The 27642-nt window shown below is 43.3% G+C and overlaps 1 protein-coding gene across 1 annotated transcript; it reads right to left on the bottom strand.

The window, feature by feature from the left end:
* Nucleotides 1-27083, bottom strand: CGAS (cyclic GMP-AMP synthase). Its single transcript, XM_088840924.1, has 6 exons — nucleotides 26992-27083; nucleotides 24815-24987; nucleotides 24069-24764; nucleotides 11993-12235; nucleotides 6191-6293; nucleotides 1-4122 (listed from the first exon to the last, which is right to left on the bottom strand). The coding sequence occupies exons 1-6, from the start codon at nucleotides 27081-27083 to the stop codon at nucleotides 3771-3773; spliced, it is 1659 nt and encodes a 552-aa protein (XP_088697050.1). The 3' UTR covers nucleotides 1-3770.
* Nucleotides 27084-27642: the final 559 nt, after the last annotated feature.

The raw sequence follows: 27642 nt of genomic DNA on the forward strand, positions 1-27642 counted from the left end.
CCAAAATATGCAACAGCTATTTCTTACATTTTAGCCTAGCACCCCATGCTAGAATAAACCCTGGATAAATTCATTTCCATGAAAACATATGACTGATCGTGCTCCCTTACTTTCCCCTAGTTGTGTGTAGTTTTCTATTCCCTATAATTACTAACATTAACATTTAGTATTTATATTTGTGTGTAATTAGTTAGGCCCTCATTACCTAATCTTCCATCATTTATTTATGTAGTAATTTTCCTGGTGTTACTGATAGGCAGATTGGAGAGAAAAGGAAGGTAAAAGTAGAAATTAACAAATTGGAAAATATGAGTTTGGTGAAAAACGACTCCTTTTATTTCTGGGTGCACAGAGTCTTCCTTGCCATGCCTGTCTTCTCTGGCTGGGGCGGGCAGACTTACTGCAGTGGCTTCTCTTGTTGCCGACGGGCTCCAGGCTGCACGGGCTTCAGCACTCGTGGCCTGCACTCTCAGTAGCTGTGGCGCACGGGCTTAGTCGACCCCAATTATGTGGAATCTTCCCAACTCAGGGGTCTAACCCATGTCCCATGGGTCCCAAGGCGAACTCCTAACCACTGGAACATTGTGTCAAATATGAATTCACAAGTGTGACTATATCTTCCTAAATGAGCAAATTTAAGCTGGTAGTTAAGCTGAATAGATAAAACAGAAGAAACAGGAAAAGTAATCGAGGGCTTTCAAGGGGGTAAACCTGGCCTACCAGAAGTAAAAGATGGAAACTCTTCAACTCAGGTAAAGCTAGGATGTGCTATATGCTGTGCTGTGATAGACCAGAACGTTTCATTATACCCAACTATTATCAACCGTAACTTATCAATTACACTTATTAAACTTTAAGGAAATATCTTCTGTATCACTTGTGGATAGGACTTCTGCCTTTACAAGTTCTCAGATCTTGAGAGTTGGAGAAAGGTATATCAGGTAATGTTAGATCATTGTTGTTAGTATGAGAATAGTATGAGGTAGGGAATTACTGGTTTGGGGAGAAGGATGTTGATCTACTTAGGGATGAAGTATAGTGATATGTGTAAATTACTTTGGAATGTTTGGCAACACATTATGTGCATATAGGTACAATTATACATGTATGTGAAAGTCACTCAGTCTTGTCTGGCATATGCATATACATATGTGAAAGTGTTGGTCAGTTGTGTCCAGCTCTATGAGACCTCACGGACTAGAGCCCACCAAGCTCCTCTGTCCATGGGATTTTTCAGGCAAGAATACTGGAGAGAGATGTCATTTCCTCCTCCAGGGGATCTTCCCCACCCAGGGATCAAAACTGTGTCTCCTGCATTGGCAAGTGGATTCTTTACAACTAAGCCACCTGGGAAGCCCAAAAGCTAAGATAACTGACAACAAAACTGAAAACATAGCATTAAATCAAGCCAGTCATTAGGTCCAATAAAAACTCAACTCAGGTGAGCTTCCTTGGTTGGCGCTATTTGTGTTTGTTACTCACTAATGACAAGAACAGAACCTCAGTGTTTGGTACCATCGTGGACATCTTCCCTTGGCTAATTTAAACCTGTATCTTTACCCTGTAATAAACTGTAGCCATGAATATACTCGTTTCAGTTGAGTTCTATCTTTCCAGTGACTTATCAAACCTAAGAACGATTTGGAGATCCTCCTAAAGCTGCAATTGGTGTCAGAAGTGAGTGGTCTCAGGGGGACTGTCTTCCCTCTAACTATACAGTTGTTTAAACTGACATAAAACTCTTCAGTGATTCCCCTCCCCTTGAATGTGGGTGGAAGTAGTGACTTGCTTCCAACCAATTATGTGGTAAAGGTTGTGAGATACACACGATCACGTGTTCGCTGTTAGGTGAAAAAAAGACTGTTGCACCCTCTAGCTGGAGTTTTTCCCTCCCTTGCCAGCAGTGAACTGCTGACATGCTGAGGGCGGCCAACGCTGGCCGGTTCACATGGCAGGGAACTGAAGGCAGGTTCTAGCAGCTGAGGACAATCTCTGGCCAACAGTCAGCAAGAAACTGAAGTCTTCAGTCTTACAACCGTAAGAAACTGAATTATCCGGTCAAGCCTCAGATAAGACTGCAACCCCAGCTTACACCTTGATTGAAGTCTTGTGAGATGTTGTGCAGAACCATCCCAGAACCCTGTCCCAGAGAAACGGTGAGATAATAAATGTGTATTGTTTAAGCCACTAATTTCATGGTAACTTTAATGCAGCAGTAGAAAACCAATAGAGCCCAACTTTCTCCACCATCGTTGTTACACAGAAGCACTCGGACTGTTATCCTGTCTTCTCCATATAACTAATCGTAACTCTGAGAAAATTAATAGCCAATAGTTATAATATTACTTTGACTTCATAAATACAGTTGAGCAATATTCTCAAACTAGACTATGATTAACTTTCTTTTCTCACACACAGTTTTTCCTGGAGTTAAAAGAAGCTTGGTTGTGTGCCCAATTTTCTACTTATCATACTATTTCCTATTTATTTATCACTGAATCTCTTCTCCAAATGTCCAATTATTAGTATGTTCAAACACATTAGGTTGTTAAACAAGATACATAAAATTGCACATAAGCATAAACACTGATAAGTTCAAGTAAATTTTAAAACCTCACTCACTAAAAGACACAAAAAATGATGTAGACAATCCACACAGAAGTTATTCATTATATGAGAATGACAACAAAATAAAATAACGATGAGAAAAACAATAAAACAGCCAATAAGAAAATGTGCAAAATGCATGAATAAAAAAAAGTTAACAAGCAGCAGCTCCCTCAGGTTGAATGCTGCCCGAGTACAGAGGAGAGAGGGTAACATTTTCATAGTCTTTGAGTTTTGTACCATATGTGCATTATTGACTTTTCAGAAATACATATAAAAGTATTACTGAAAGTAAAAGAAAATAAGTTATGTTTTATATTGAGCCATGTAGTAAAGTATATTTTTCTATAAAAGATAATCAATTTCCCAAGACATGCAAAACCAATTTTTTCATTTCCTTCTTAACCTATCCAAACGCATAGGACAGGACACTGCTTCCAAATATATTTGTATGTTCAACAAAATCTACCCGTTCATAGAGGCAATGATCATTTCTGACACTGTTTCTTGCCACCTTCCACACATTTGTGCTAGGGGAGGAGTGCTGTTCAGTAAGTGCTTGATGAATTCAATTGAGGTGATCTGCATTTCCTCCTTCTTTTCACCCCACTCTGAGAAAGCTTTTATATTTTAAATACTTCTTTGTTTTTAAATGATTTACTTATTTCTTATTTATGGCTGGGTCTTCGTTGCTGCTCGAGGGCTTTCTCTAGCTGCAGAGAATGGGAGCTATTCTCGAGTAGTTCGAGGACCTTTCCCTGTAGTGACTTCTCTTGTTATGGAGCACAGGCTCTAGGGGGCACTGTAGCACACGGGCTCAGCAGTTGCGACTTGCAGGCTCCAGAGCTCAGGCTCAGTAGTGGTGAGTAGTGGTGAGTTGCCCCGGGGCATGTGGGATCTTCTCAGAGCGAAGATCAAACTCATGTCCTCTGCATTGGCAGGTGGATTCTTAACCATTGGACCAGCAGGGAAACCCTTAAATACTCCTTTGCTTCTATTAAATAATCTCTTTTCTAGGATAATCCACCCTTTCATATTGATTAGACTTGATGAAGACAAATGATGGCTGAATAATTATATTCATTTTAGCCAATCACTGTTGTGATACATTTCAGTTATTATCAAGTCACTCTAATTCTTGGATTCTTCTTAAAAACAAAATTTCAAAATTCATCAAAAACTGGAAATCCATTGTTTCGCTCATATTCAATTTGCTTTGACAGAAATTCTTTACTTAGCTTGTCAATTTGGTCTCGAGAGAAGAGATTAACATCAGGAATGAAATAGTGCTCAAGGCGTTCTGTCTTAAGGCACTGAAGAAAGAACGTCACACAGTTATCAAAGCAGAGCTCCAGGTCCTTGTGGTGCCACTGGCTGTCCTGTGGGTCCTGGGTACAGACGTGAAAGAAGGCAGTCTTCACATGATAAGAACAGAACTTATCCAGTGCCCTTCGGTTTCCAAACTTTTTTTTCAGTTGTTCTAAAAGGTATTTCATCAGCTTTAAACAGTCTTTCCTGTTAAATAGAAAAGAGAAGCACTCATTTTTATATCTTTACAACCTTCTTCATTCCACAAAGAACTTTAGGCATCTTACAGGAGAAACATACAAAGACGCAATAAACAATACAGATATATAATACAGTTTTATAGACACAAAGACAATAAAGGTATGTATGTGTGCGTGTGTGCTCAGTCACTTCAGTCCTGTAGGACTCTTTCTGACCTTATTTACTGTACCCCACCAGGATCCTCTGTCCATGGGATTCTCCAGGCAAGAATACTAGAGTCGGTTGCCATGACCTCCTCCAGGGCATCTTCCCAACCAAGGGACTGAACCCACATCTCCTGCATTGCAAGTGGATTCTTTACTGCTGAGCTACTAGGGAAGCCCAACTAAGTCACTTCAGTCGTGTCCGACTCTGTGTGACCCCACAGACGGCAGCCCATCAGGCTCCCCCGTCCCTGGGATTCTCCAGGCAAGAACACTGGAATGGGTTGCCATTTCCTTCTCCAATGTGTGAAAGTGAAAAATGAAAGTGAAGTCGCTCAGTCGTGTCCGACCCTTAGCGACCCCACGGACTGCAGCCTACCAGGCTCCTCCATCCATGGGATTTTCTAGGCAAGAGTGCTGGAGTGGCTTGCCATTGCCTTCTCTGTATCTTTGGGAAGCCCAAAGATATGTATAAATAATATAATTAGAGTCATTCTAAAACCTAATCATTTTTTCAAATACATACTTTAGAAGTTTCAAAAACATATTTTCTCCTTCCCTCTTCCCCATTCCTAGCTTAAGTATTGTATTCTATTAGGATTAATTCAACTACACGAAAACTAGCAGATATTTACATTATTCATCCAGTTTAGTATTTAGAAAAATCTTGTTTTAATTTTTATAAAATCATTGTCTTATTTTGATTTACATTAATCATTCAGTTATTTTGGTAGTTGACAAAATTTAATGTTTATAAAATTATTAAGCCTTACCAACAATATACTTTTCTTAATGCTTGCTTCAAAGCCTGTATGTGAAGCCTTAAAGAACCCCCTGTGCTCACACTTTGGGCATCCTTGCTTTAAACTTTTAACTTTTGTGATCCTTATTCTATTCAGCTTTGAAAGTGAAAGTGACAGTCACTCAGTCATATCCGACTCTTTGCAACTCCATGGACTATATTCAGTTCATGGAATTCTCCAGGCCAGAATATTGGAGTGGGTAGCCTTTCCCTGCCCCGGGGGATCTTCCCAACCCAGGGATCGAACCCAGGTCTCCTGCATTGCATGTAGTTTCTTTACCCACTGAGCCACAAGGGAAGCCCAAGAATACCGGAGTAGGTAGCCTGTCCCTTCTCCAGCAGACATTCCCAACCCAAGGAATCAAACCGGAGTCTCCTGCATTGCAAGCAGATTCTTTACCAACTGAGCTATCAGGAAGCCCAATTTTACAAACTGAAATGAACTATTCTTTTCAAAACTCAGTTCCTTATGATAAGTATGCTAATAAGAGTGGTCCTTTGGTCTCTTCCCATTATGCAACATTATTATTCATTGTCTTGAACCAACCAGAACACTAAGGCAAACCCAACTGTCATAGCTAGTCATGACTAGTATTCACACCCTCCACTCTTTCCTCCTCTCAGACATCCACAGCATCCAGGCTCAGGTCCATGCCCCCAAGCAGTCCCTTTTAAGATTATTTTTTAATGTGGACCATTTTTAAAGTCTTTATCAAGTTTGTTACAATGCTGCTTCTGTTTTATGTTTTCGGTTTTGTGCCTCAAGGCACGTGGGGTCTTAGCTTCCCGACCAGGGATGGAACCCACACCCCCTGCACTGGAAGCTGAAGCCTTGCCCACTGGACCACCAGGGAGGTCCCAGCATTGCCTTCTAACAACACTTTCCTTAGTCCCTTGGACCCGGCAACCTTGGCTTCATGCTTACACTCCAATACCCCTGGTCAATCCAGCCATGCGCTGCCCCCAGAACTCAACCCAGCAGTGGTAATCTTCAGGTTTCAACTATGGAGTCAGCAAAGAACTAAGCATTCTATTGGTATGTCTGTCATTGACAAAATAAGGAGGTTACCTGCAACATTTTACTCCATCAACTTCACAGCATGTTTTCGATTGTCCGTGATTTATCAAAATGGCCTTTTCAACGTGAGAGAAGGACAGGCGCCATGTTTCTTCTTAATATCCAAAAGAAAAACAGAAAAGCACTTTACCAAAAACATCCATTTACAAACAACAAATATTTAAGTAATTTCCTTCATTAAAATATAATTCTGAAAAATTTCTAGGGGGAGATAGACCAAAAGAAGTGAACGGATAAATAATGTGATTACATATTAAAACAAGTGATTTGACCAAGCAAACAATGGGCCAAGATAGAGAACAATTAGGGGAAGAAGTCAGAGCTTAATATAGTGAGCCATGGTAAGATCTATTGCTTTTTATGTGTTGCTAAATTCTGTTTGCTGATGTTTTGTCTCTATAATAATTTGCATTGATTGAAATTTTTTGTTTATTCTTTTATACTCTCCTTGCAAAGTTTTAGTATTTATGCAAAATGAATCAGGGAACATTTCCTTTTTTTCTATTTTTTGGACGTTTATGTAAGAATAGAATGATTTCCCCCGTCTCCCCAAGTTTTACCATGGATAGCTCTGACCCATCCTATCACTGTTGAGTTTTAATACCAGGAATTTGTTTTTCATTTTAAAAATCTATCAACACAACCTGTCACATTAACAGAACAGGGGAGAAACATATGACCAACTCAACAGAAGCAGAAAATGCAGCCAATAAAATTTAACATCCATTCATCATTAAAACACCTTTCAGTAATTTAAATGCAGATGGAAACTTGATCTGATGATAGCGAAATGATAATCTAACATAAAAAGCTGAAGTTTTTTCTTTGAAAACAGGAAGGCAGGCTGCTATCCTCATTCTGTTTGACATGCAATGGCTATTGTAGCAAGCACAGTAAGAGAAGGAAAAATAGGGTGCTAGCACTGGAAAGAGAAAAACAAAGCCATCATTACTGACAGATGATATGATGGTATATACAGAAAATACAAAAGAAACAGAATGACAGGGATGTGTGAGATCCATGTAGTCTTCAGTCTACTTTTCTGTTTTACAATTTTTCATAATGTTACAACTGCCTATGAGTAAATCTGATAAAAGATATACAAAATTTCTGTGGAGAACATTCTAAAATTTCACTGAAAAGTATTAGAGGCAATCCAAATAAACAGAGATGTGCACCTGCACATGAATTAAAGACTCATTGTTATAAATATATCACATCTCCCCACATTCATCTACAGATTCAACACTCTCACAATCAAAACTCCAGAGAAAAGTGTTTGTGGAACTTGACAATACCAACATTTTTATTAAATTAACAAAGGGTCGAGAATATCTAAAACACTCTTGAAGAAGGACAGAGTGGGAAAGCAAATATCGAGACTTATAAAGTGACATTATGTATGACATAGCCCATGGACAATGATTTTGGGGGGACAGAATAAAGCATATAATACGTACACAATATACAGATAATAAATATATGGAAAATCCGGCACAGAGAGAGGTGTGCTCACTGCTGTTATATGAATCCATTTACAACAATCCATTCATGCCATTCTGGAAAAGGCAAACTCTGCAGACATGGTCAACAGGTCAGTGGCTGCAGAGATTTGGGATGGGGAAGGTTTAGTAAGTAGAGGGATTTTTCAGGGAAGTGAAACTATTATGTCATTATAGATAATGATGCAATGCATTTGTCAAAAGCAATAGGACTTCATGGCAGGAAGAGTGAACCTTAACGGACACAAACTGTTAAAAAGTCATTTAGACAGTCAAGGGATCTCGGGAAGGAATGCAGACTGTGAAAGGGGGCTCTAACTGTATCACAAACATATGACACAGCCTCCCTGAAGCGGGTGGGGGCAAAAGGTGCTGACTGAAGTTACTTTGGAAACGGGGTCTGTAAGACTGAAGGTGACAGGAACTGTACACATGCCCTGTGCACACAGGGGAATGGGTTTGCAATTCTGAAGCGTCGTCCATACGTGTAGACTGGAACTGAACAAGGAACGATGGACGAGGCGGGTGGCAGATGGGGGGAGCCAGGTTTCTCACCGTTGGAATGACAGGTTACAGAGAGCAAGGCGGGAAGGTAGGAGGACCCACGTGGTAATGGATCACAGTTAGAGGCATCAGCATGAACTCAGGTACCACGTGATACAGGTACAGGTGGTGAGCCTGCATTTCCTGGGGACAGTATACATACACATACGTCCTTGCTCCTCCAGCTGAAAGGGGTGACATCCTAGCAGCAGAACACACACAGCACCCAGATCACACTTCCACAGTTCTAGTACACACTCTCCAGTGAAAGCATCCAGAGAGCTCCTTGGAGAAATGGCTGATTCTAGGACTGAAGCAGGAACTACACAAGATGAGCCTGGAGCATCCTGTAGTGCCAGAAAGTGAGTGAATGCTGAAAATAAAACCAAAAATCCCACAATTATATGTCCAAAGGATACAGGAGCCAACAGCAAGAGCTCCTGAAGACCAAGGCTAGAACAATTTAGGCAACAAAATGAAAGCAGTATTGATTATAGCCCAAAATATGAGACAAATACCCATGAGTCCACACTGATATGCTTTAAGTAAATAGAAGAGATAAATCTCCCATGCAGAATTCCGAATACTTTTCTCTGTAGCTTTGACTTTGGGACCATATGAATGCTTTATAAATTTTAAAAAACTAAATCAACATTTAAAATCCAACATCTAAAACTAGAAACAATAATGAAAATGAATTTTAAGCATGCTGAGTTGGTTAGCTCACCAGGCTTCAGTAGCTGCAGAACATGAGCTCAGTAGTTGCTGCTCCAGGTCTTAGAGCTTAGGCTTAGTAGTTGGTGGTGCCCAGGCTTAGCTGCCCCATGGCATGTGGGATGTTCCTGTACCAGGGATCAAACCCATGTCCCCTGAAGTGGCAGGTGGATTCTTAACCACTGTACTACCAGGGATGCCTGAGTAAACTGTGATTTTAAAACCAGTGGTGGAATTAGCTAGAATACTTCACCCATAAACATTTCAGCATGGGTATTTCAGAGGCCAGTATTTATCTGTGTGTGTTTGATACTTAAGGTAAGATTTGCAAACAGGGAAACACACAGATCTTAAATATTGCATTTGATGAGTTTTGACAAATGACTACACCTGTGTAATTTAAACCGTATCTGGAATTAGTTATCATCACTCCAGAAAGTTCTCTTGTGCCCCTGCCTAATCAATCCCCAGTCACCTCAGGCAATCAATGTTCTAATTAAAAATAAAAAACCATAGATAAACCTCTCCTGTTCTCAAACTTAATATAATGAGATTATACAGTATGGACCCTTTGTTTCTGTTTTCTTTCACCTGTCTTAATGTTTTTAAGACTCTCTTTTATCAGTAGTTCATTGATTTTTGTTGCTGAGTAGTAGTCTTGTTTATAAATATACCACAGTTTATATATCCATTATCTTTTGATGGACTTCTGGGCTATTTACAGATTTTGGCTGTTACGTATATTCTTGTATAAATGTGTTATGGACTTTATGTTGGATTAGGGAAGACATATGTTTTACTTTATAAGAAACTGCCAGACTGTTTCTCAAAGTGATTGCACCATTGAACACTTCCATCAACAGTGTATGGATTATTCTTTTTAAATAAAGCTTTTCGTGTTCATTGATTGGAATATCAGAACTGAAATTGATGATGTGCATTTAAATGGATTTTAAATGCAGGCGGACAATTTAGATATTTGAGAACACTGCAGTTTTACTGATTTTTTTTCTATTTTAGCATTCATTGCATACATGCCTTCACATGAGGTATTCATAAATGTGATAAAATGTATAGTCCTTGCCATGCTCATTAAGTATCATTCTGAAAATGATCTTTAATGCAAAGAAATATCTTCTGGTTTTATTTTATACATAACGATACTTGTATTTAGTTGATGTTCAATTTTTTTTGTTAGATAAAGTCAACTATGGATGATTACCAGTTTGAAGGAATTTGTATTTTAATGTTTGTACATTTTAGTGTAATAAAAACTATATGTTTCAAGTCTTAAGGTCAAAAAAATAAACAATATTTTGACTGTCTTTTTATCTAAAGAACAAAAAGAACTGCAAACAAAGTTTATACTTTTAAAAAATAATTATGTTGTTGGTAACAACACCTGTATTATATCAAAATTTTTTTCATTTTTTGATAATATCAAAATCAAATTATTTGATTTTGATTCAAAACACATTGACATTTTTTATCAAAAATCAAACAAAGTATATTTTTTAAAATATACCTTATGACCAGGAAATTTTTAATAAGATGTTTGAAAAGAAAAAAGCTAAAATAGGTGTAATACATGCCTATCTATTGATAACGCAAGCTATTTTCATTGCCCCGCTTAGCCACTCAGATACACACATACACACCAACATAGCCGCAGGGTTTTGCCTAAACATGAATAATCTGAAATGAGGAGAGATGGAGACCAGCCAGGGGTACCAGAGCAGAGGTCAGCTGAGTGCCTGACAGCCTCCACTTTTATCTTAGGCATGGATATGAGGAACTATCCAACCACACTGGCCTTTGCATAGCCCCATGGCCACTGAAGGATGCTTTCTCATCTCAGGCTGATGGGTTTCCCAGTCCCCCGCAAGGTAGTTGGCCAAGGGCCACAGAGAGAGCAGTATGGGTCCTGCTGAGATTTCTGTATCACAGGCAATGAGGGTTTCTTGGGACAGCCTTTCTAGAAACTGTACACCCTTCTCCACAAAGTTATATTCCTTTCATAAAATCATAATGATACATGTAATTCCTTATGAACAGCTTTTCTTACAGAAAATGACTCCTACATATATGCAATATAAAGTTATGATGTGTATCCACAAAACAAGCCATCAAAGTAAGCATGATGGACGATTTCTCAGATATGTTCAGCACTACTCATTTGTAACTTGGGTTCACTTGTTATCTAATCTCCACTTTCCTTGGAGTCCAGCAGTAGTAGGTGCCAAAAGTCCTTATATAATTTATGAGAGAAAAAGAAGATAATCGGTGAATTTTTTTTCTACCTCAGAAGGTATCACCATTATTCAGCTTCACCTGTAGACTATCTCAGCCCAGTCTTCACAACTTGAAGAGCACCCAAGAGCACCACCTGAAAACCTGTCCTGACCCAGGAGGCCAGGGCACACGGGAGAGGACACCCGATCAACGGGCAACACTGCAGCTCAGGCTGCAAGGAAGTCCTACCAGCGGCATGGGGAGCAGTGGAAGCAGACGGAGGAAGCAGAGGAACAAGGCCGGAGTGGCAGCTGAGGCTCTGGTGGCAACATCAGTAACACTCAGCTGCCATTAACCCAACTAGGGACCCCACAAGCACGGCCTCATCATCATCTTCCCAGAATCTTTCAAGGAGTTTTGACTAACCCACATATGCAGATGACCGAAACAGGTTTAGAGGGGCTTGCTAACTAGCTCCAGATCACACACCTAAAGAGGGAAGAAGCCTCAGGACTCAAATCCAGGGCAGTCAGATCGCAAGGCCAGTACTGCTTTTCTTTACTAGCAAGAAACAAACAAAAGCAACATTCAAATGTGGGCTAGTCAACATTTTAAAGCTGAGTATTCAATATTACTATTAAAATTATGCCCTTGGAATTCCATCTCTCACCAAACTCCCGTCTTAGCCCAATGGATCTTGAAATGCCAACAGCACCAGTTGATCTTTCACTGCCCTAGGATATAACATTAATGGCTCTTTTATTTATGGATATCTTCACGTAAAGCTTCATAATCAAGATACCTTGGAAAAAACTTCCTTCTTTTGCATGCTTGGGTACCAGGTAAAATGGCTGTCGTTTTAGATTGTTCTTAACTTTTGTTCCAAGCCAGTTATTGATGGGCAGGCCTTTCTGGGTGCTAGCAGGCCAGCTGCTTCTTGATTCCAAAGCCAGGATTATATCCACAGATATTTCTCTAGGTTTTCTAATCAGAAGTGTTACTGCAGGGCTCCCTCTTCTCTTCCTCTCCATAATGACATCAGTATCTGTTTAAAGATATAATAAGGAAGAAAGGGCTTATCAATCCATTTTTCTCTGACCACACAGCAAAAATAACTATAATTGGAGATCTGTAAATACTAACTGTAAGACAAAGATCAGTTCTAAAGAAGAAAATGACCCCACAAGGCAGTGTTTTACTCATTTAACCTCATGCGGTGGGGGCATCATCAAGATTCTGTTTCATAAATAAAACGAGGATCCCCCGAGGACTGCGGGATCTGGGAGTGCTGTAATTAAATTTTCATTTCAATCTGCGTTTGGCAGTTGGAGGGAGGCCTGCGTTTGAGGCCGGAGGAGCAGCACAGAGAAGAGGCGTGATTTAGACCTCAGCAGGAAGTCCCTAGAAGTCCATGGTTAGGACTCCCAGATGATGCTGCCAAGGGTGGGGGCTCAAACCTTAGTCTGGGAACTAAGATCCTACAAGCCATTTGGTGCAGCCAAATTAAAAAAACAAAGCATCAAGCAACAGACCAACTCAGAGGGCAGAGGCCTGTCGTACAGAGAGGCCGTGAGCATTAAGACACAGGGAGCCAATGGCATTCACTGTAGCCTTATTCACAACAGCCAAGATATGGAGACAATCCACTGACAGAAGAGTAAGTAAAGAGAGTGTGGCACACACAGACAATGGAATATTATTCAGCCTCAACAAGGAAGAAAATCCTGCCATTTGTAACAATGTGGATGAATGTGGATGCCATTCAGTTCCGTTCAGTCACTCAGTGGTGTCCTACTCTTTGCGACCCCATGGACTGCAGCACGCCAGGCTTTTCCTGTCCATCCCCAACTCCTGGAGCTTACTCAAACTCACGTCCATGGAGTCAGTGATGCCATCCAACCATCTCATCCTCTGTCGTCCCCTTCTCCCACCTTCAATCTTTCCCAGCATCAGGGTCTTTTCAAATGACTCAGTTCTTCGCATCAGGTGGTCAAAGTATGAGAGTTTCAGCTTCGGTATCAGTCCTTCCAATCAGGACTGATCTCCTTTAGGATGGACTGGTTGGATCTCCTGGCTGTCCAAGGGGCTCTCAAAAGTCTTCTCCAACACCACAGTTCAAAAGCATCAATTCTTCGGTGCTCAGCTTTCTTTATAGTCCAACTCTCACATCCATACATGACTACTGGAAAAACCATAGCTTTCACTAGATGGACCGTTGTTGGCAAAGTAATGTCTCTGCTTTTTAATATGCTGGCTAGGTTGGTCATAGCTTTTCTTCCAAGGAGCAAGTATCTTTTAATTTCATGGTTGCAGTCACCATCTGCAGTGATTTTGGAGCCCCCAAAAATAAAGTCACTGTTTCCAATGTTTACCCATCTCTTTGCCATGAAGTGATGGGACTGGATGCCATGATCTTAGTTTTCTGAATATTGAGCTTTAAGCCAACTTTTTCACTCTCCTCTTTCACCTTCGTCAAGAGGCTCTTTAGTTCTTCTTTGCTTTCTGGCATAAGTGTGGTATCATCTGCATATCTGAGGTTATTGATAATTCTCCCAGCAATCTTGATTCTAGCTTGTGCTAGAATCAACAGTGCTAGTCCAACATTTCACATGATGTACTCTGCATATAAGTTAAATAAGCAGGGTGACAATATACAGCCTTGACAGACTCCTTTGCCAATCTGGAACTAGTCTGTTGTTCCATGTCCATTTCTTACTGTTGCTTCTTGACCTGAGTACAGATTTCTCAGGAGGCAAGTCAGCTGGTCTGGTATTCCCATCTCTTGAAGAATTTTCCACAATTTGTTGTGATCCACACAGTCAAAGCTTTGGCACAGTCAATAAAGCAGAAGCAGATGTTTTTCTGGAACTCTCTTGCTTTTTCGATGATCCAGCAGACGTTGGCAATTTGATCTCTGGTTCCTCTGCCTTTACTAAATCCAGCTTGAAGATTTAAAAGAGGCTGACAAGGTCTAGGCTTGAGGCCTCAGGGGCTTAAACGGATTAAGATGAAAGTGTGAAAGGAAAGAAAGCAAGAGGGAGCAGAGTGAACCAGATACAAGCAAACCTCTGGGGAGGATGGACCCTTGCCCAGTCAGTGACACAGAGGCAGAGGGAGCTAGAGCCTGGGGGACAAAGCTCCACCAGCCGTGCTGGGATCCCCTCCCAAGAAGGGGCAGAGCGGGGCGAGAGTCAGGAGACCCCCCACTCCCTATCCAGTCTCAGCATCCTGGGCAGGCCATCTGAGTGCTTCCCATGTGTCAGTGTGTGTCAAGCCTGCATTGAAACCCTGGTTGTGGGAGCAGGTAACTCAGCCATGACTCAGCCCTGTCTATTTTCCTGCTCTGAGTATGACCCCTCCGTCTCAGGGAACATGGGTGCCACTCAGAAGACACTCGGGGACAGCCCTGGCAGTGCAGTGGCTAAGATGCCTCGCTCTCAATGTGGGGGCTGAGAGGCCCTGGAGTGTCTTTGAGGAGCTACCCCACGTCCAAGGGCAGGGGATAAGCCCCAGCAAGATGGTAGGAGGGGCAAAATCACATTTAGAATAGAACCCCATACCTGCCAGAGATGCTCAGAGGGCTCAAACAAACCTTGTGTGCGCCAGAACCCAGAGACCCCAGAGACTGAGACAGAGCTGTGTTTGCGTGTCTCCTGCGGAGGCACAGGGCAGCAGTGAGTCATTGTGCCAAGCAAAACGCATGACTTCATTGACACAAAGGATCTAAAAAAGTCAAACACATAGCAGCAGACTGTAGAATAGTGGTTGCCAGTGGTGGGCAGGTGGGGGAAATGGGAAGACGCTCATCAAAGAGTAGTTGCAGTTACGTAGGGCGAGTAAGCCTAGAGATCTAACATACAGCGTGACTGTACTGTTGACGGGCGATGTGCCAAGAGACTCGATTTCAGATACTCTCACTTCACTCACAAAAAAGGCAACTCTGGGAGAAGATGCTAATGAGCTTGACTCTGCTAGTCAGTTCACTGTGTGTATCAAAACATCACGTTGTACACCTTGAGTATGGACAATGTTTATTTTCAAAAAAGACCCATATAGTGGAAGTGAAAGCAATAAGAGGTTCAAATTAATAGAACTGGTAGATAAAACTGAATCTGTGAGGTAAGGGAGAAGGTAGGGGTCGGGGAGGCCATCCCGTGACGCTGGCCTGGAAAACAGCTGATGCAGAGTCTACTGTTTAAAGAAGAAAGACTGGATTGAGATGAACTTCATTTCATCTACCCTGAGTTCTAGGTGCATGTGGGACACCCAACTGGAGATGGTCACTGGCCAGAAATTTGGGAAAGGCTTCTAGAGAAGAGATACTCACTTTGGGGGGCGGGGTGTACAAGCAGTAGTGAAAGACGTCTCCCAGATAAGACTTTCGGAAAGGACCACAATGGGAGAGGGGACATATCTCCAAGGAGGAAATCCCAGCGCATACCCTCATTTTCTTTGTCACTAAATCCAGAAACCCACCTCCGTCTTACCCATGACATCTCCTCTAGTCCTGTTACCACCCAGGAGTGTCCATCCGCCTTTCAGAGGCCCCCGCACATGGTCTCTGGATCGCTTCCTTCTTGCCTTGTTCCTTCCATCACTCCCTCTCCTGCATCGGTGGCCCCCCCTCCTACCGGGTCATTCCTGTCTTCACGCAAAGGGGACGCGGTATCCCTCATCCTAACGGACGGTCTCCGTTGGCCCTGCATCTACGCTGCCTCCCACTTGCCCATCCTTCCACTTCCTTTGCAGCCAACACTTTCTGAAGAGTTACCATTATGCCGTCTCTACGGCATCCCTGCCCTTCTCTCTCATGTGCTGAAACTTTTGAGTCAAACCTACCAACAACCCCCAAGAAACAAACCGAAGACCAAGTGCAAACATGATCTGGACGCTAGTGCGCTGTAAACACTGACCACCCCTGCAGAACACGCTTAGTCTCCATTTGCTCCCTCTCTCCTCTCCAGCCCCTAATGAGATCCTCTTCTTACCACTCTGCTTAATACGGCAATTCCCCCCAGGCCAACCCCCAGAATTCCTGAACCCTCTCACTTTACTATACTTTTTCACCATAGGATCCTCTAACTTATCCAAAGCCAAACTCTCAACTGCCTTCTTAAACTATCTTCTTCACAGAAGTCAGAGCAAATTTTTAAAAGTGTGAAGCCAATCAATCATTAATGAACAAAAGTCACTCAGTCGAGTCCGACTCATTGTGACACCATGGACTATGCAGTCTATGGAATTCTCCAGGCCAGAATACTAGAGTGGGTAGCCCTTCCCTTCTCCAGGGGCTCTTCCCAACCCAGGGATGAACCCAGGTCTCCTGCATTGCGGGCAGATTCTTTACCAGCTGAGCCACAAGGGAATCAATTACCCTCTAATTAAGACCTGAATTCTCAATGAACACGGCATAAACTCTGAGCTCCTTTCCAGGATCTGCAAAGTCCTCCTAGAATCTGGCCCCTAGCCACCGTCACTTCATTTCACATCATGATTCCCCTTGTCCACATGGCCCTCTGTTTGCTCCTCGAGCTCTTTTCTGCCACAGGGCTTTACTCCACCACCCACTCTATCCCAACTGCTACCATGTCTCCCAGTTCATCCCCGTCAAAGCACACACTGTAATTTGCTTTTGCAAATTCAGGAGGGGAGTCCCACTGATGTTACTCAACCACCTACACCCAAGGGTGCAGGCAGCTTCTCAGCAAATATTCAGTGAAGATCAAAACAAAGCCAACTGGAAATTCTCTGGTGGTCCTGTGGCTAGGACTCCGTGCTTTCACCACCAGGTGCCCAGGTTCAATCCCTGATCAGGGAACTAAGATCCCCCAGGGCCACATGGTGTGGCCAAAATAAAAACAAAAAACAAAATAGAGTCAATCAACATTTACGATGAATACCAAGAAAATACAGTAGACTAAAATTAAGGGCATAAGCTTGTAGTCTGGGTTTCCCAGGTGGTGCTAGTGGTAAAGTACCCGCCTGCCAATGCAGGAGACATAAGAGACACGGGTTCAATCCCTGGGTCAGGAAGATCCCCTGGAGGAGGGCACGGCAACCTACTCCAGTATTCTTGCCTGGAGAATCCCATGTACAGTGGAGCCTGGTGGGCTGCAGTTTCTGTAGGGTCTCAAAGAGTCGGACACGACTGAAATGACTTGGCATGCATGCAGTCAACAGTCTGCTGCAGAGAAATCAAAAAAGATCAGGAGAGGAAATTAGTAGGTATGATTAGACTGTAAAGAATCAAAAGTAAAAAATCTTACCTTCAATATTTTTAATTTCTTCCTTAATGATTTTCCTAAACCTGGACAGCATCTTAGAAGCAGATAAGATTCCCCCTTCTAAGAACTGATCCAGAGGACTTCCTTTGGGATTTCTTTTGAATTTCACAAAATAATGAGCACTACTGTTGTAATATTCTTCCAACTGAATTCAGGGAACCTCCAGTTTGAACATAACATCAAATTCATTTGGAGCAGAAATCTAAGAAACAGGAAAAATAGCACTGATTGTGTTTGCTTGTGAATAGTTTCCAACCCACTACAATCTTTGTCATGAAATTTCCACTTAAAACCATCCTGTGAAAAGCAAGATTTCTAATATTTATACCCACTGAGACTAGTAGAGCTGGGAGAATATTACTGGTTTTAATTCGCAGGTTCTATACTCATTTATAAAAACAATTTAAAATAATATTCGAGGTTTAAAAAACTGTACCAGTTTTTTCCCTGAGTTCAAAGCTTGATAAAATTAAAGACCTTTAAGATGCTACCTTTTATGTCACAAGCTACACACTGAGCCACCCTCCTGTCACTGGTCTCAAAAATGTGTGTGACCTCCTGGCTAGTTGAGCAAGGGCCCTCGCCTTATAGTAACTGTCATCCAAACTATTAGCTCCAAGTCACACACAAACTAATTAGTGTCTTTGAACCACTGCATTTTAAAAGCTTCAGGGTATTTCCTGGAAGTCCTGTGGTTAGGACTCCAAGTTTTTGCTGCCAAGGGCACATGTTCAGTATAAATATCATCATATATATAAAGAGCATCAAAGAATCTTCTTCATCGCACGATAATAATTATAACCAGTGATTACTGTCTTATATTAAAAACGCAGGGACTTCCCCAGTGGTTAAGAATCTGCCTTGCAATGCAGGGCACGTGAGTTCAATCCTCGTTAGGGAATTAAGATTGCACACGCCGTGGGGCAGCTGGGCCCAAGACCTACGGAGCCTGTGCACTCTAGTCTGTGTGCCACAACTCGAGAGAAGCCCACGTGCCACTGCAGAAGCTCCCACGCTCTGCAACTGAGACCCCGTGGGGCCAAAGTAAATAAACAGTAAACAATATTCTAAACGCACAAGTCTTCCACTCGTTAGCTGCTGCTGCTGCTAAGTCACTTCAGTCGTGTCCGACTCTGTGCGACCCCATAGACGGCAGCCCACCAGGCTCCCCCGTCCCTGGGATTCTCCAGGCAACAACACTGGAGTGGGTTGCCATTTCCTTCTCCAATGCATGCAAATGAAAAAGTGAAAGTGAAGTCGCTCAGTCGTGTCTGACTCTTAGCGACCCCAGGGACTGCAGCCTACCAGGCTCCTCCATCCATGGGATTTTCCACTCATTAGTGGTAAGCTTCAAATACAGCTAGGGGACTGTCTTAATGAACAAAATCATCTGGCGGCCTGATGTCTTTTGCCCTCCACGTCAGTGTGGCTAGTCCACACTGAGATGTATCAGGCGGTGTGTGAACTATATCCTCTCCAAATTCATATAGTGAAGCCCTAGCCCTCAATGAGACTATACTTGGGAGACAGGGCTTTTAGGAATTAATGAAGGTTAAATGAGATCGTTAAGGGGTAGGGTCTTAGTTGACAGGCTTGGTGGACTTATAAGAAGTGAGATCAGTCATGTCTCTCTGTACACGTGCTGAGGAACACGGTGAGGATACAGGGACAAGGTCTGCGAAGCAGGCTGAGAGCCCTCACCAGAACCTAGCCATTCTGGCACCCCGACCATGGACTTCCAGCCTCCAGAACTGTGAGAAAATAAATGTCTGTTGTTTAAGCCTCTCAGTCTATGACATTTTGTTATGGTAGCCCAAGCTGGCTAGGAGATACTACAAGTGTAAAACACACATGTGAAGTGCCATCCATGGGAATGAAGCACAAGCCTCTGAAAAGCCACTCCTCCAGAAATGGTCAAATTCAGCTTTTTCAGATCTCTGCAAATTAACCAAATGACCTCCAACAATCCAAGTAGGACTTATTCAAGAAAAATGGCTGAATCTTGGTAAGGACAGTGAGCCTTGTGGACGTTCTAAATTCTACATTCTACCACCATGCCCAGCAGCATTCCCACTTCTGATCAGAAGCCTCCATCAAGAGTAGCCGCGACCCTGACTGCTAACAGCAATGTTGGGTTTGCCTGTTTGGGAACATCCTATAAACTAAATCATAGAATAGGAACCCTTTACACCTGACTTCCTTCATTCATCATCGTTTGTGAGATTCATCCATATCACTGTATCTATATTGGCAGTCCTTTTTCATTCTTCATAGTATTCCATTGAATCAATGGGATATACCAAAATAGATTAATGTATTCTGTTGTTGAATATTGTCTCCAATTTTTACTACAAATAGTTCCGAGTTTAATTATTATAGTTATTCTGAGCATTCTGACATATATCTTTGGGTGGCCATGGGCACTAATTTCTGTTGGATATACACCCAGGAATAGGACTGCTGGACCATAGGACAGGCAAACCTTTAACTTTAGAAAAAATTTTTAGTTTTCAAAAGAGGAAGTACCCATTTATCCTCCCATCATCAACATAAGGGAGTTTCAGTTGCTTCATATCTTGCTCAAACTTGGAATTGTCAAGTCCTTTAAAATTTTGGCTCAATGAGCAAATATCCACTACATCTTCCATGGGGACAAGAGGAAGATGACATGAAACAAAGCTGAAGAGGAGGCCAGGGCCCAGATTCTGCGAGGACATGTAGATCCCGGAAAGGAGTTCAGATTTATTCCACCGTGTACATTAAGAATGCAGGTTTTAGCTTTGTATTACTGAAAATTTACTCTGGCCTCTGTGGAGAAGACACTACAAGAAGGCAAATAAGGAGATCAGAAAGGCAAAAGTTCAAGTGAAAGATGGTGGTGGTTTACATGGGGTGGGGGCGAGGTGCTAGGGATTGACAAAAAATATATGAACTGGCCATCCAACAAGGAATTTCTACAAGAAAATTTCCAGATTTTCACCCAGAATCTGATATTACATACTATGAGATACATGAATGGAAATGCATCAATATGAATCCAAGTGAAAATTAATGAGAAGTATCTTTTACTTCTCAAAGTAATGGAATCCAATCACAAAGTTTGGATTCAATTTTGAAATTCAAGTGCATGCATCAAATAAAAAATACGCCAAAATAATGGTGAACAAAATAAAAAGCAATAATATTGTGCTTTTATGTGCTTTTCTGAATTTTCCAGGGACATCAACACAGAACAGCGGCAAATACAGGAGAGGCCAAGGACAGAGGTACAGAGGGTTAGTACTGCTGTGCCGTGGTCTACTGGAGGGCAGGCAGTGGGTCAACTCTAAAATGAACACGAAGACCTTTTATAATCAATGTTTTAAAATCAATACATGTTTTAGATTAAACAAATTTCACTGGATTTCTTTTCATCAGCTTGACTTTAAAAAGGAGACTTGTGAATTGATAACAAGGAACTCTGCTCAATATAACCACCTAAATGGGAAAAGAATTTGAAAAAGAACAGATACATGTATATGTATAAATGAATCACTTTGCTGTACTCCTGAAACTATCACAACACTGTTAATCAACTATACTCCAATATAAAATAAAGTTTTTAAAAAAATAAAAAGGAGAGTGATTCTGATTGGACACTGCTCTCTAAATGTCTTAACTGTCCTTGAGTTCTAACTAATAACTTTCTCTTTTCCTTTGAACCATCCATAGGACTGAACAGTTTGATATTTATGTAATAAGAATCATGCTCAAGACCGATAGTCTGATCTAAGTTTTGCTCACTTGGCTTTCAAGTAGCTTTAGATGAAATTATGAGTGGTCTTCAGTGCTAAAAGGATTTAAGATCCAAAACCAGATATATACACTACATCTTCCTGTGATAAATATCACTGCATGCATGCCTGCTCAGTCCTGTCCAACCCGCTGGGACCCTGTGGACTGTAGCCTGCCAGGCTTCTCAGTCCTTAGAATTTTCAAGGCAAGAATACTGGAGTGGGTTGCCATTTCCTACTCCAGAGAACTGTACCCTCCCCAAAAAAAAGTCTTAATGACTCCGATAACCACGATGGTGTGGTCACTAACCTAGAGCCAGACATCCGTGGGCCTTAGGAGGCATTACTACAAACAAAGCTAGTGGAGATGATGGAATTCCAGCTGAGCTATTTAAAATCCTTCAAGACAATGCTGTGAAAGTGCTGCACTCAATATGCCAGCAAATCTGGAAAACTCAGCAGTGGACACAGGACTGGAAAAGGTCAGTTTTTATTTCAATTCTAAAGAAGAGCAATACCAAAGAATGTTGAAACTATCACACAACTGCACTCATTTCACATGCTAGCAAAGTAATGCTCAAGATCCTTCAAGCTAGGCTTCAACGGTAAGTGAACCAAGAACTTCTAGATGTACAAGCTGGATTTAGAAAAAGCAGAGGAACCACAGCTCAAATTGCCAACATCTGCTGGATCACAGATAAAGCAAGAGAATTCCAGAAAAACATCTACTTTTGCTTCACTGATTACACTAAAGCCTTGTCACAACAAATTGTGGAAAATTCTTAAAGAGATGGGAATACCAGACCATCTTACCTGCCTCCTGAGAAATCTGTATGCAGGTCAAGAAGCAACAGTTAGAACTGAACATGGAACAATGGACTGGTTCCAAATTGGGAAAGAAGTATGTCAAGGCTGTATACTGTCACGCTGCTTAATTAACTTCTACGAAGAGTACATCATGCAAAATGACAGGCTGGATGAAACTCAAGCTGGAATCAAGATTGCAGGGAGAAAATATCAATAACCTCAGATATGTAGATGATATCTCCATCTGGCAGATCATACCACCTAATGGCAGATGCTTTTGAACTGTGGTGCTGGAGAAGACTCTTGAGAGTCCCTTGGACTGCAAGGAAATCCAACCAGTCCATTCTAAAGGAGATCAATCCTGGGTGTTCATTGGAAGGACTGATGCTAAAGCTGAAACTTCAATACTTTGGCCACCTCATGCGACGAGTTGACTCACTGGAAAAGACTCTGATGCTGGGAGGGATTGGGGGCAGGAGGAGAAGGGGACAACAGAGAATGAGATGGCTGGATGGCATCACCGACTCTGTGGACATGAGTTTGAGTGAACTCCGGGAGTTAGTGATGGACAGGGTGCCTGGCGTGCTGTGATTCATGGGGTTGCAAAGAGTCGGACACAACTGAGCGACTGAACTGAACTGAATGGCAGAAAATGAAGAGGAACTAAAGAACCTCTTCATGAAGGTGAAAGTGAAGAGTGAAAAGCTGGCTGAAAACTCACCATTAAGAAAACTAAGGTGATGGCATCCCGTCCCATCAATTCATGGCAAACGGAAATGGTAAATACAGAAACAGTGACAGATTTTATTTTCCTGGGCTCCAAAATCACTGTGGACAGTGATTTTGTGGACTGCAGCCATGAAATTAAAGGACGCTCGCTCCTTGGAAGAAAAGCTATGACAAACCTAGACAATGTATTAAAAAGCAGAGACATCACTTTGACAAAAAGCCATCCATCTAGTCAAAGCTATGGTTTTTCCAGTAGTCATGTATGGATGTGAGAGTTGGACCATAAAAAAAGGCAGAGTGTGAAGAACTGATGTTTTCAAACTGTAGTGCTGAAGTCTCTTGAGAGTCCTTTGGACAGCAAAGAAATCAAACTAGTCAATCCTGAAGTAAATCAACCGTGAATATTCATTGGAAGGACTGATGCTAAAGCTGAAGCTCCAATACTTTGGCCACCTGGAAGAGCTGACTCATTGGAAAAGACTCTGATGATGGGAAAGTTGGAGGGCAGGCGGAGAAGGGAGAGACAGAGGATGAGATGGTTCCATGGCATCACAGAATCAATGGACATGAGTTTGAACAGACTCCCAGGGATGGTGAAGGACAGGGAAGCCTGGGGTGTTGCAGTCCACGGTGTGGCAAAGAGTCAGACAAACAGAACTTAGTAACCGAACACCAACTACTCCAGGGAATCGTCACCATCCAGAGATAGAATTCAGGTCTCCCGCATTGGCAGGCGGATTCTTGACCACAGTGCTAACCCGAGAAGCTCAAATAGCACTGTTCAGTTCAATCACTCAGTCGTGTCCGACTCTTTGCGACCCCATGGACTGCAGCACGCCAGGCCTCCCTGTCCATCACCATCTCCGGAGTTTACTCAAACTCATGCCCACTGAGTCGATGATGCCATCCAACCATCTCATGTCGTCCCGTTCTCCCACCTTCAATCTTTCCCAGCATCAGGGTCTTTTCAAATGAGTCAGCTCTTCCAGGTGGTCAAAGTATTGGAGTTTCAGCTTCAACAGTGAACTTCAAATAGCACTGAGTTCACACCAGTAGAATGAGCAGCCACATAGGGTTCCAAGTTGTGACCAATAAAAATGAGCAGCCGTACAGGGTTCAAAATGGTGTAAAACATTCTCTGACGGTGCAGCTTACAATCTAGATGGGAAGCCAAAACAAACCAGCGTTTTAATGAGGTGTCACAGACCACTCAAGCATTACTTCCGAAGGGACGTGAGGGGCGCGGAGCAGGTGGGAACTGCGGAGGAGGCGCCCGGCGGCTCACCTTCACGCGCTCGTAGTAGTTCCCGGTGCGGAGCAGGTCGACGCCTCTGAACTCCGACTCGCAGCTGTTCAGCCGCCGCAGCAGGTGGTCCACCAGCCTGTTCACCACCTCTGCCGCCACCGATATCTCCTGGCGGCTCAGCTTCAACTTCTCCAGCACGGCCCGGGGCTTCCAGGCGCCGGGCGCCTCTTCCCTTCGCCCGAGATGCGGGCCGGGGCCTGCCGGGGGCCCGGACTGGGGTCTCCGCGCCCGAGAGGGGCGCGCGGTCGCCCGGCTGCGGGCGGAGGCCCTGTGCCCGGGGGCCGCGGGAGGCTCTGCGCCCGCGGCCGGAGCCGCCGGGCCCTCCGCCTGCTCCTCGGCGCGGCCCCGCGCGCGCACCTGCGGCGTCTCCCGAGGCTGCCGGCCGCTCTCCCGCCGGGAGCCCGGCGCCCCAGCGGGACCGCACCTGCGCGCGCCGGGCCGGGCGGCCTCGGGGACAGCCGCGGGCTCGCTGGGCTCCGCCGACGCGCCGCCCTCCGCACCCGGTGCCGAGACCCCGGAGGCGGCTCCCGGCGCTCTCCGCGTCGCCCTTCTCCGCGGCGGGGCCATGGCTGGCGTTCTCTTGTTCTGCCGAGGGAGACCGGCTCCGCGAACAGGCCGCGCGGGAGGAGGACCGGCAGTCGCCGTAGGAAATGAAACTTACAAATGTGGCGGGAACTGCGCGAACGCGGCGGCGCGCACGCGCGGAAATCTGGCGGGGCAGTCACGCGGGGGCACGCCCCCGCCTCGGAAGCGCGGGCCCGCGCGCGCCCGGGCGCCCGCTGCATTTCCCTGCTGCGAGCGCTGCCTTGTGGCCTGGGAACCAGGCGGAACCGAACCGAGGAAAGCGCAAAAGAGCTTCCCGAGCTTTGAAAGCGAGAGGCGTTTAATGGCGTATCGCCTAAGAACATTTGGGAAAAACTATCTCACACATTGAACTTGACGGAGCAACTTTCTAAATGCAAGTTTAAATAAAATATTTTCTTATTAATAGTAAATAGCAAAGGATTTTTTTTTCCAAATGGAATCATATGGATTGAATATTGAATAATAATTGGATTGAATATGGAATAAATATTATTTAACCTTTTTTTAAAACTTATCGTTTTAAAAGCACGCACAATCTTAAAGTGTAAAGTTCTTATTGGTGAGTTTTAGCCACTGGTTCTCAAAAGCCCATCAAACATCGGCACTTATATTTTAAATAATTAATACTGCTTCGGCCCTTGTGATTCCAGAGTATCTCAATACAGGCTTTCAAGTATCGATTTCTAAAGCCAAGGGCTTTAAAGAAATACATATGTGATAGAAAGTCCTAGGTTTAGCATGCCTTGCTACTTTTTTTTTTAACCATCCTAACCAAAGTTATGCCCAACCTAGATAGCATATTCGGAGAAGGCAATGGCAAGCCACTCCAGTACTCTTGCCTAGAAAATCCCATGGATGGAGGAGCCTGGTAGGCTGCAGTCCGTGGGGTCGCTAAGGGTCGGACGCGACTGAGCGACTTCACTTTCACTTTTCACTTTCACACATTGGAGAAGGAAATGGCAACCCACTCCAGTGTTCTTGCCTGGAGAATCCCAGGGACGGGGGAACCTGGTGGGCTTCCGTCTATGGGGTCACACAGAGTCGGACACGACTGAAGTGACTTAGCAGCAGCAGCAGCAGATAGCATATTAAAAAGCAGAGACATTACTTTGCCAACAAAGGTCCATCTAGTCAAGGCTATGGTTTTTTCCCGTGGTCATGTATGGATGTGAGAGTTGGACTGTGAAGAAAGCTGATCGCCGAAGAATTGATGCTTTTGAACTGTGGTGTTGGAGAAGACTCTTGAGAGTCCCTTGGACTGCAAGGAGATCCAACCAGTCCATTCTAAAGGAGATCGATCCTGGGTGTTCATTGGAAGGACTGATGCTAAAGCTGAAACTCCAATACTTTGGCCACCTCATAGGACGAGTTGACTCACTGGAAAAGACTCTGATGCTGGGAGGGATTGGGGGTGGGAGGAGACGGGGACAACAGAGAATGAGATGGCTGGATGGCATCACTGACTCGATGGACATGAGTTTGAGTGAACTCCGGGAGTTGGTGATGGACAGGGAGGCCTGGCGTGCTGTGATTCATGGGGTTGCAAAGAGTTGGACACGACTGAGCGACTGAACTGAACTGAACTGAACCATTTTAAGTGTACAGTTCAGGGTGAAACGATCACCACCATCAGTCTCAGGAACTCTTCATATTGAAAAACTGAAACTCTACCCATTAAACTAACACCCCATTCCTCCTGCTTGCTCTGACTTCTGGAAAGCACCCTTCGACTTTCTGTCTCTGATTCTGACCATCTAGGTTCCTTATGTAAATGGACTCATACAGTATTTTTCCTTTCACGATGAGCTTATTCAATAATAACGTCCTCAAGTTTTCTCTCTGTTGTAGCACGCCTCAGCCTTCCTTTTTAAGGCTGAATAATTTCATTGTATTATATGTCTGCAGAGAAGTGGACGACAGAGGATGAGAGGGTTGGGTTGCATCACAGACTCCATGGACATGAGTTTGAGTAAACTCTGGAGTGGGTAATGGACAGGGAAGCCTGGTGTGGTGCAGTCCATGGGGTCACAAACAGTCGGACACAACTGAGGCTGAGCGACTGAACTGATATGTATGTACCACCCATTGTTTTCCATTCATCTGTCAAGGGACAAAATGCCTTGATTAATTTCCTAAAAGCTTTCTTTGAAACTAGTATTTTGACATATCCTTCTCTTTGAATTGTAAGAGATGTTTTTCTTTTGTAAAATGGAAGGAAGACTAGTGTATAGTCAGACTTCTCAAGCAGACCAATTACAGGCAAGAGTAAAACAGAAGTTGAAAGATGGAAGCCATTTCCTTAAAACTGCAGGTGTACTCGGACTGTCTTCCAGGATGTGCAGGAGTATGCCTCTTCCACATTGAAGACCTCTGCTCTGTGGTTCTGTTTTTGTCCTCCAAGGGCTCCATGCCTGTCCTGAAATCCTGTAAATGCCAAGGTAGCTGGCTTAATGTTATCTTCTAGCAGTTTCCAAAGTTCACTAGTGTTAGCTTAACCAAAAGCATGCAAGCAACAGGCCAACAGACCATAATCAAATATCTCTTCTGCTGACCTGTCAAAAGAGGAAAACGTATTCCTTGCTCAATCTTGCAGCAGCAATCAGTGTCCAAATCGCAAAAGGAATGACTATATGGAGTTTGGGCTTTATCAGGTTAAAAAAAAAAGAGAGAGAGATTTGCTTGTGGGTATATATATTACCTAGATGATTGTATATCTTTCATGTCCCATGTTTGTCTCAGGAATTCACTTAGTTATTCAACAAATATTTGGCACAAATACTATGTGCCAAGCTCAACCCTCGGGGCTCAGGATATACTGATAAACAAAGGTCCTTGCCCTCCTACAGCTTGCACTCTGGCAGGGAGAAACACACAATAAATACATACATAAATTACCCCGTATCACAGAAAATGATTAGCTGTATTTTAAACAGTGAAAGTCACTCAGTCATGTTCAACTCTTTGGGAT

The sequence above is a fragment of the Moschus berezovskii genome, chromosome 10 (genome assembly GCF_049115385.1).
Source record: "Moschus berezovskii isolate FMDL1 chromosome 10, NW_MosBer_1.0, whole genome shotgun sequence".
Classification (NCBI taxonomy): domain Eukaryota; kingdom Metazoa; phylum Chordata; class Mammalia; order Artiodactyla; family Moschidae; genus Moschus; species Moschus berezovskii.

Bases quoted from the DNA above. Each gene is read 5' to 3' on its own strand.
- CGAS (XM_088840924.1), bottom strand. From the start codon at position 27,083: ATGGAGCCCTTGGAGGACAAAAACAGAACCACAGAGCAGAGGTCTTCA. The intron at 24,988-26,991 runs GTACACCTGCAG...AAATGTTCTTAG, and splicing joins CATCCTGGAAGACAGTCCGA to GCGATACGCCATTAAACGCC. The intron at 6,294-11,992 runs GTATCTTGATTA...TTGGATATTAAG, and splicing joins AGAAGGAAGTTTTTTCCAAG to AAGAAACATGGCGCCTGTCC.